The sequence below is a fragment of the Meleagris gallopavo genome, chromosome 5, assembly GCF_905368555.1.
Source record: "Meleagris gallopavo chromosome 5, MGAL_WU_HG_1.1, whole genome shotgun sequence".
Taxonomy (NCBI): Eukaryota; Metazoa; Chordata; class Aves; order Galliformes; family Phasianidae; genus Meleagris; species Meleagris gallopavo.
Window position 1 is genome coordinate 54,958,268 of NC_139408.1, and position 10,431 is coordinate 54,968,698.

A 10,431-nucleotide genomic window follows, 5' to 3' on the forward strand; every position below is an offset into this window, starting at 1 on the left:
TCCATCTACGGTGTTTCCCCACAATACAACACGATCCATCTGTGAATAGGGCATATGTCTTCTCATTTTCGGGTAGTTCATTATATGGTGGGGCCTCTTTAGCACGTGATATCTCTTCTGCTGGCGGTGTTCCAAACTTTTTGCCTTCAGGCCAGTCCATGATCACCTCTAGGATTCCTGGACGGTTGAGATTCCCCATCCGCGCTCGCTGCGTAATCAGCGCAATCCACTTACTCCAAGTGGCATCAGTAGCATGATGGGTGGAGGGACCCTTTCCCTTGAACATCCAGTTCAGCACTGGCAGTCGAGGTGCCAGAAGGAGCTGTGTTTCTGTACCGATTACTTCGGAAGCAGCCCGAACCCCCTCATACGCGGCTAAGATCTCCTTCTCAGTTGGAGTGTAGCACTCTTCAGACCCTCTGTACGCCCGACTCCAGAATCCAGGGGTCGGCCTCGGGTCTCTCCTGAGGCTCTTTGCCACAAACTCCAAGTGGGACCTTTCTCTCCAGCAGCAGTGTAGAGGATGTTCTTCGCATCCTGTTCCATCCGTACTGGCCCCAGGGCCACGGCACGGGCTATCTCTTGTTTAATCTGCTCAAAAGCCTGCTGCTGCTCAGGACCCCACATAAAATCATTCTTCTTCCGTGTCACCTGATAAAGGGGGCTTACAATGAGGCTGTAGTTTGGAACATGCATTCTCCAAAAACCCACTACACCCAGGAACGATTGTGTCTCTTTCTTATTAGTGGGTGGAGACATGGCACTGATTTTGTTGATCACATCTGTTGGGATGTGACGACGGCCATCTTGCCACTTTATACCTAGGAACTGAATTTCCTGGGCAGGCCCTTTCACTTTGCTTCGCTTAATAGCGAAACCAGCACGCAGAAGGATCTGGATTATTTGCTCTCCTTTCTCAAAAACTTCCTTTGCTGTGTTGCCCCACACGATGATGTCATCAATATACTGTAAGTGCTCAGGAGCACCTCCCTGTTCCAGTGCAGCTTGGATCAACCCATGGCAAATGGTTGGGCTATGTTTCCACCCCTGGGGCAAACGATTCCAGGTATACTGAATGCCCCTCCAGGTGAAAGCAAACTGTGGCCTAGATTCTTTGGTCAAAGGAATGGAGAAAAAGGCGTTAGCAATATCAATGGTGGCGTACCATTTGGCTGCCTTTGACTCCAATTCATATTGGAGTTCTAACATATCTGGCACAGCAGCACTCAATGGGGGTGTGACTTCATTCAGGCCACGGTAGTCCACCGTCAGCCTCCATTCTCCACTGGCTTTACGCACTGGCCATATGGGGCTGTTAAAAGGTGAGTGAGTCTTGCTAATCACTCCCTGATTCTCTAGTTGGTGAATCAGCTTCTGAATGGGGAGCAAGGAATCCCTGTTGGTGCGGTACTGCCGTCTGTGCACCGTTTTTGTAGCAATCGGTACTTGTTGCTCTTTCACTCGTAGCAACCCCACGGCAGATGGATCTTCTGACAGGCCAGGCAAAATAGACAACTGCTTAACACCTTCTGTGTCTACAGCAGCTATTCCAAAGGCCCATCGATACCCTTTGGGATCCTTAAAATATCCCCTTCTGAGGTAATCAATACCAAGTATGCATGGAGCCCCTGGGCCAGTCACAATAGGGTGTTTTTGCCAGTCTTTACCAGTGAGGCTGATTTCGGCCTCCAACATAGTTAGCTCTTGGGAACCTCCAGTCACCCCATGAATATAAATTGATTTTGTCCCTTGGTGACTCGAGGGCATTAGAGTGCACTGTGCACCAGTATCCACCAGGGCCTTATATTTTCGTGATTCTGATGTGCCAGGCCATCTAATCCACACAGTCCAATAAACTCTATTATCCCTTTCCCCCCCCTGGCTGGGGGCAGGGCCCCTCTATTTGTTACCTTCACTGTCTGCAGCAACTGGAGCAATCACCTTTTTAGAGAAGTTCACCTTGGTGGTTGATTTGTCTTGTAACTCTCTTACCCGTGCTTGAAGTACAGGAGTAGGTTGTTTATGCCACTCCTTCATATCTTCTCCATGGTCACGTAGGTAATGCCACAAGGCAAAACGTGATGTGGTCTTACTGTTGTCACTTGCTCGAGCAGGAGAACGTCTTCTTTTGATAGCTGAGACATTAGATGCCACCGGCTGGGAGGAAATCAAGTTGATCAGCCCCTCCAATAGGCTGTTTTGGGGATTCTGGTCCCCATTTGATGTATCCGTTACCTCCATGGATTTATCAGCTTCAGGCACGGTTGATAGTTTGTCTATTATATCTTCTTGTTTGTTTTCCATTCTGTCCAGCTTTTCAGCTACCTTTGTAATGGCTGAAACACAAGCTCGCAGAGGGCTTAAATGTAACTCAAAGTCTTGAAGTTTATTAACCAATTCACTTATAAGGGGTCTTCTTTCCCCTCTGCCATACATTGCTGCAAATGTGCTGGCGTACCTTTCTGGTGCGGTCTTTGTGAATGTACGCCACATGTTTGGTGTACACCTGACTCTCTCGGGATCATGCTCTTGGTCTGGCTCGTCAGGAATGAAATCGGGGCTATGTAGCATTTCCACCACAGCATATTCTCTTAAATAACAGATGCCTTCTTCCATATCAGCCCATTTCTTTTTCTCAGGCATCAGATCATCTTTGAAGGGGTATCTTTCTTTTACAGCTAACAACATCCGCTTCCAGAGGGTAAAGGCCTGGTTCTGGCATGTACTAATACCTCTGTCAATGGCTGAGTCCCTAGCAACGCCACCCAGTTGGCGAGCTTCTCTACTATCCAGCCACACACTGTTGGCCCCATTGTCCCAACATCGAAGTAACCAAGTGGCAATAGGCTCATTTGGGTGACGTGAAAAGTCTTTTCTCAGACTTCGAATTTCATTCATTTTCAGAGATCGATCAACAATGGTAACGATATCTTGCTCACCTCTTACTCTTTCGGGACTTCTTGTTGCCCTCATTGGCGCCGGTGACCGTGGTCTTACTGAGGGCCCCTCCCCTGGACTTAGGGGTGCTTCTTGTGGATCTTGGAGCCACTCCTCTGGACCTCTCTCCTCTTCTTTCTTCTCTTCTAACTGAGTCGAGATTCGTTTCATTTTCCGTCCTCTTACAGGGCAAGTGACATCAATTGTGGTGCTTCCTGTAGTTGATCAGGTTGGTCAGTTCCAATGCTCTCATCCTCCAGTTCAGCTCGGAGCCTGTCTCGTTCGATTATGAGAGTATCTAGCTCAGATTGGAGGGTGTCTTGTTGAGATTGAAGACTGTTGAGTTTGGATTGCAGGGAGTCTCCTCAATTCGGAGGGCATCTCTCTCAGATTGGAGGCTGTTTCTCTCGACCAGGAGACTCTCTCGCTCTTTTTGCACTGTTTCCCTGAGACTCTCCTTTTCAATTTCACAAACTCTCTCCCTCTCCAGGATAGTATTGAATAAGGCCCGGTAAGCATTAGCCAGGCCCCAAACAATTTGGGCCTCCTCAGATCTTCCTGAGCCACGACATTCCTGTCTCAAATATCTGTTTAAATTTTCAGGGTCTTTCAGGTGTTCTGGAGTAAAGTTCCATGACACCGAAGATTTCCATCTCTCTAAAGTCTCACCCAGGCCTCTCCACATTCCCTGCCACTCAGTATTTACTGGTTTTGGGGCAGACTTCCTCAAAATATAATAAATACTAATAATAAGAGAAATGGTGAGCAGTACATTCACGGAGATTAATAACGTGATCAGGTGAGCATTGAAAATCCGCATAAAGAATTCAAAGGAGAGGCTGGAAACCTGCTTAAAAATCCCCAACCCTGTAAAATTAGCAGCTCCCTCTGGAATGGTATGCCACATAATATGCAGATGCCACATAGTTATTTCCATCCATGTTTTCAATTGGCTATATATACCTATTGCTCCATAGAGCAAAGTGGTGAACTTAATTAAGGCCCAGTATGTTTTTAGCATTAAGAAAGAAGAGACAGTGGCATGCAGCCCCTTAAAAGGCAGTTTCAGTAGAGAAAGCATTTTTTCTCTTTTTTTTCTTTTACAGAAACAAGATAGCAAGGCTCAAAGTTTACAAATATCCTAGAGTATTGGCCGTCCGCCTGGACTTTTCAAGGTCACGCTTTCAGACAGTACTGGTGAAACAGATAAACTTTCCCAATGAAGCTGTCTGAGAGCGGAGAGAGAGATTTGTTCAAAAAGCTAAAAAGCAACTGTTGCCCGCATTCTCCACCAAGAATGTCAACGGTTTACGGGCTGGTTCGGCCCGGTTCCGTGACTAGAAGGGCGGAGGGATCCGCGGATCCGCGCCCCCGGAAAAAAAGAAAATAAGGGACCCCGAAATAATTGAAAACAGTGGCAACAATCTGAGGTAAAACAAAGTAATTTACTAAATATGGTATCAACAGAATTTTGTAAGGAGAGAGAATGTGAAATTGATAGTGGATCGGCCTTACCACAACGCTGAGATGAGAAGCGCAGGCAGAGAAGCGCAGGCGAGAAGCGCAGGCAGAGAAGCGCAAGCGAAGCAGCGCAGGCAGAGAAGCGCAAGCGAAGCAGCGCAGGCAAAGAAGAGAGCATCAGGTGACCTTGCCGGGAGTTATATCTCCTCGCTGACCGCAAAGCCCCCTGGGGAAACGTAGCTGCTCTTCTCCGCTGGACAGGCACCCGGAACTTGAGCATCAGCAGTCAAACCCCAGTGCATTGCATGATGTTATGATGTGGAATACCGATAATGAAAAATCATGAAACCATGACATCCATTTAGGGCTGAAGCAACTGCAGGAGTGTTGAAAGATGCTTTCAAAACTGTAAAAAAAAACACCAGCAGGTTTTCCAATTTTGTTTTTGTTTCTCACTTATTTTAGCTTGTCAAATTCATACCTATTTCTAAACCTAAGAAACATAGTAGTATATATTACTTGTTGCTCAAGTTTTGAAGTTAAAAGATGGAATTGCTGGAAGTAATTGCATAAGCACCTGTAAGTTGAATGTGTTGAAAGGCTAACCCAGTTTCTGGTGAAGGTTACCTGTGTCAGGTTTACCCAGCTGTGCCATTTAGTAGACTGATTCAGTTCAAATCTACTGAGATTTGAAAAACTAAGGAAGCCTGATATTTCTTTTCCTACTTCTAATATGTGAGTTAAACAATGAAAATTGCAAGAAGATGATGATACCTATTAGCTTGAATGCTTTGGAAGACATGTTAATCATTGGTTCAGTTCCCTAAATGGAGACAACTCTTCTTCTGTTACTCAAGTTTAAATGCAGAGTATAACTTTAATTAGTTAAAAAAAAAAAAAATAGGGTTATTTATTTGATAAAGTTAATTAATTAATTCATGAAATAGAATTTATTATCAGTTTTGTAGGCAATCTGTCAAGACCAGTAGTTCCTAATTTTTAAAGTAATAGTGAAAGAAGTAAAATTAAAGCTGGCGTAAGTAAGTGTACATCAACTTTATCTTGATTTAGTAGAAAGGAATGGATGCTCTAGTAAAATTCATCCATTCACCAAATATCATATTAATGAATATAGCCTTCATTAAGGAAGTAATAAGGTACAAAGACAAATCTTAATTAAATTTAATTATTTTCTCTGGCTTGAAGTAAATTACATTCATAACATCATTCTAAATCAGTCCACTCTGTCAGTGAAGATAATTATTTAAAAATATTGTCTAAAGGATGAAGAAAGAAGAAGAAAGAAAAAACACAGCAGAGTGAAATAAGCACTGTGTGTGTGGCACTGCTATGATGCTTATGAAAGCAAGTCAGGATTAAAGCGTACACTGGTAACTATGGAACTTAGATTGGAAAACCAATGATGTTGAAAGGCAAAATCTTTATCTCGTTTCTGTTTTAAAACTCATTATAATGAGTTTTAAGAACAGAGCAACTCAGTGTTTGCTTTCCAGCATGCTTTCTTAGGCGTAGGATTGTATCTGAAGTGGGTTTGCAGAACACATGGTCCTATTTTGAGCTGTGTCAGGGACTTCTGCTCTGTCTTCTCACAACCAGTGCATCTCAGTATTCTTGTGAGTCCTTCACATACTGTGAAGGGTTTGTGCTTTGGGTGCTTCTGTTTTAACTGGATCTGTTTTGTTTCGTGTTTACCTTTTCAAAACTCACTCATTCTTAATACAGAAATGAAGATTGATCTGTCATAGACCTGTCAGAACAACTAACACACTGGGCTAAGGGAAGTTTTAGAGGTCGACTACTGTTACTCTTAATAATCCTAGAATGGCCTGGGTTGCAAAGGAGCTCAATGCTCATCCAGTTCCAACCCCCTGCTATGTGCAGGTCACCAACCAGCAGCCCAGGCTGCCCAGAGCCACATCCAGCCTGGCCTTGAATGCCTGCAGGGATGGGGCATCCACAGCCTCCTTGGGCAGCCTGTTCCAGTGCCTCACCACCCTCTGGCTGAAAAACTTCCTCCTAAGATCCAACCTAAACCTTCCCTGTCTCAGTTTAAAACCATTCCCCCTTGTCGTATCACTATCCACCCTCATAAACAGTTGTACCCCTCCTGTTTATACGCTCTGTTCAAGTACTGGAAGGCCACAATAAGGTCTCCCCGGAGCCTTTTCTTCTCCAATAACTAGAAAAACTTGTTATGAAGGATAAAATGTAATCAAAGAAACTTCCAAAGCCATTGCACTGTTATTTTCATTATGATTGAAGTTGTCTGGGGTCTGCTCTCCTTCCGATATCTGCACAGGAAAGAGCGTATTCAAGCTAGCATTTTCCTTTATTGAAGTTGTTTTATAAATTTTGAAGAGGCAAAAACCAGCAAGAACTGAAAAACCTAAGCAAAGAAAGCGACAGTGGAGTGAAGAAGGAAGGAATAAAAGCAGCAAGGGCTCTTAGACTCACTGCAGCAGAGAGCAAGCCAGCTGATTGATCAAAGACAGTGATCAAGGAAAAGAATGTGTTTGAGTTTAAGAGGCAGTGAAAGTGACAGTAGGCACAATCAAGATAATAGGATGAGCATCAATGAAAGAAGAGTGCAGTCTTTATTAGCTGCCTTCCCTCTTCACTTGGGCTTGTGCTCATGCAGTAAACGTGCAGTCGATGCAATCTTAACTGTCACATTTAAAAACTGTGTTCTTATAACTGTCAAAATATTACATTCTGTATGAAGTATAGGAGAGTACTGTGATGAAGGCAGCCACTTAACAAAACCATGGTTTTAGGCCATAAAAACAGATGGTATAAAACACTGTATGTACATCTTTGGAGAGCAGCACTACTATTATTTTTTTTTTTTTTTGAAGTTATGACTTACATCCGAGGTTGCAAATCCTCAAAACAGTACAAGAATTAGGTGGTAAGCAAAGAGTTGTCTTTATGTGATTCTGGCACTTTAATTACGACTGCTCTCAAGCCCAGTCATGATCCATGAAGAATCAGTCTTACTGCTAGAATGTATTTCCAATTCTCAAAACTCCCCTGAAAATATGATGTCCTCGTAAAGAACAAAAGCACTCTTGAAAACTTAATTTCAAGTGCTGAAAACGTGATTAAAACTGCTTGTTGCTTGTAGTTTTGATTTGACCTCTTTTTTTTTTTTTTTTTTTTTTTTTTCTGGTCTGTTTTTAAGTGGTAGGATACTTGTTTGAAGGGTCAGTATGACCCACCACTTGTTTTGACTCTACTGGCAGTGCTGCACACCTATTTTATTTTTTTTTTTCTACTTTTTTGATTCTAATGTGTGCTAGTTAGCACTTAGTGTAGCTATGATACAGTTGCCCCTAAGATTTGAGAGCAGATGCTTCTTTAAATATGTTTTAATTAGCAGTTCTGCTTTTGCTGAACCATAAATTAGATTTATAGAACTCTTCTTTTTTGGAGAAGGTTACAAGCTTTCCAGGGAGGCCAATTTTCTTATTTCAGAAACAAGACCTTGTAAATCATCACAGAATGGCCTGGGTTGCAAAGGAGCACAGTGCTCATCCAGTTCCAACCCCCTGCTATGTGCAGGGTCCCAACCAGCAGCCCAGGCTGCCCAGAGCCACATCCAGCCTGGCCTTGAATGCCTGCAGGGATGGGGCATCCACAGCCTCCTTGGGCAACCTGTTCCAGTGCCTCACCACCCTCTGGCTGAAAAATTTCCTCCTAAAAAAGGGGGAAAGGTTAAAGGGGTGGGAAAAGTGTGTAGTTCCTGTGTTTATCCTCCCCCCCTCACCCCTCCCATATTCACCTCCTCAGTAGATCTAATTTTGCTTAGAAGTAGATCATTGGATATTTTGATGCTAACAGTTTTCTACCACTACCACATTTAATTTAGTGAAATGTAAAGCTACAAATTACATGCAGCTGTAATAAGCCTCTCCTCTGCTTCACCTTGTTTTGTGTTGGGGTGCACAGTAAATGAAGAAAAACCTGTACTGGATCCATGCTGTTTCTAGTCTTCTAGAACTCCTGAGTGTGACAAATACAGTTTAAAAACTATTTGCTTGAAAACAGAATGAACTCTGGATAGCCTTTACCCAGATATTTCTCTTCCAAGATATTAGGTCATACAAAAACAGTAGAGAAGCATATGTGTTTGCAAAAATAAAGCCATCCTAAAAATCTTTTCTTTATTTCACATCAGACTGCAGCTACAGAAAGTTACATTTTGTTTGTATCTCGATTGCAATTAAAATAAGACACCCTTGTATCCTTATCTAAGGGAAGAAAGGAAGGTGGATGTGGTTTTTCTTTACATGTCACCTACCTTAGCATTCCTATGAATATTTAACCTGTTTTCTGATTTTTGTGGCTTTAGACTGAGGTCAGCCTCAGTTTTGATACTGGCATGATGTGTCTTTCACTCTTCCATGGCAGTTGCTCAAGTTGCTTAATTAGTGTGTGTTCTTACGTCTTGCCAATAAAATGGAAAAGTAATTATTCTGGATCCTACATGAGTCTCGTGATGACAAAATTGTTGAATGTTTTTGTGGGCTGCTGTTCTGAAAGATGCAGTTATAACAGGAGCAGGAAAGTATAACCAGTAGAATTAGAAACAGATTCCTACTCCTTTCCAGCAGGAGTGTAAATAAAATGAAACAAAGTTGAATAAACACTTGGTGGTTCTTAAAAGAAAACCAAATCTAGCATGTATTAGACATGGTTTGCTCTTTCCTGTCATGCTGCTTCTTTTCCAAAATGTCACTGTAGTACTTTAGGCTGGATGTGGCTCTGGGCAGCCTGGTCTGCTGGCAACCCTGCACATAGCAGGGAGGTTGAAACCAGATGATCCTTGTGGTCCTTTGCAACCCAGGCCATTCTATGATTCTACGATTCAGCTGCACCCCCAGATTCCCCTCCTGGCTCTAATGTACCAGCTGGTAAAGGCTTTAAAATTATTGCTAAAATTTGGCCTTGAGTTTGATTGACTGAAAAATGGAGCCTTATTAAAAGACTTTTTTTTGGTAGAGCAGTCCTCTGAGCTTGTTTTAAATTAACGTTAGGATAAGGATGTTTATTTAAGACTGAAACGGCCGTCTGGAGAGTCTCCTTTCAGTCATTTTATAACTTTCTCAACCATTTTCTTTGCAAATAAACTGTAGTGACTAATGCTTGGTTTCTTCTGGGAAATTGGGGGAAAAAAATCCAACAATTCACACTTTTACGAGCAAGAGGGCATTTCTCTAAAATAGAAAGTTGTTTTCTTGCATAATTTGAACTAATAAATATATGTAAAATGCCAGGTTTTTAAAACAAAGTATAATTAAATGTCCAGTTTCTGCCCAGTGCAAATAAACTTTTCAGGGAGAAATGAAAAGTTGAAAGCAATTAAAATGAGGTGCTGTGTGTACACAGTACTTAATCATTCTTGCTGTGAGAACCTTGTTTTTACAAGTTGGCAGTATTACAGATATGTTGCCAATTTCTGCTTTTACTCAAAAGTTCAAGGCCAGGGGAGACTGTTAGATTATGTGGTATGACCTCTTCTAAATCACAGCCACTGAACTGTATCTATTTATGTTACCGAGTCCTGTAATTTGTCTTTGAGTAAAGAACAATATTTCTGGCTAATCTGTGCTTTGAAGAAAGGTATGTGCTCATCATTTAAAGACATGAGAAATTCTGCCCTTAGTTACTTCTTCCTGTAGTACCTTATGGTTCGAGAGGAAGCAGGGCATTTTAGATTTTGTATCTTATTTATAAAGAACATTTGGCTTCAGTTTACAGCTACTTCAGTTTCCAAGTGATTTCCCTAACAAAATTTAACAATCTTTTAATATTCAACCTATTTCAGTATTTATGGAGGTGCAGAATTAGAGCTGATTGTTACATTAAAGTATGTGGAAGTCTTGTCTTGCTCTACCTTTCTGCTCTCTTGTTGAGACACCTGGAGATTATGCTTATCCTCTTGACCACAGCATTGTATTGTGATTTCTCATTGCTTTGCTTATCCAACATGACAATAAATCCTTTCTCAGA

General features: G+C 42.2%; 1 protein-coding gene across 1 annotated transcript in view; it reads right to left on the bottom strand.

Annotated features, from left to right (window-relative positions):
- The window catches only part of KIAA0586 (KIAA0586 ortholog), a 50,515-nt gene extending 45,462 nt beyond the window's left edge, over positions 1-5,053 (bottom strand). The window contains exon 1 of the mRNA XM_085225601.1: positions 5,026-5,053. Within this exon, the coding sequence (XP_085081727.1) occupies positions 5,026-5,053 (28 nt within the window). The remainder of the gene's footprint in view (positions 1-5,025) is intronic.
- Positions 5,054-10,431: the final 5,378 nt, after the last annotated feature.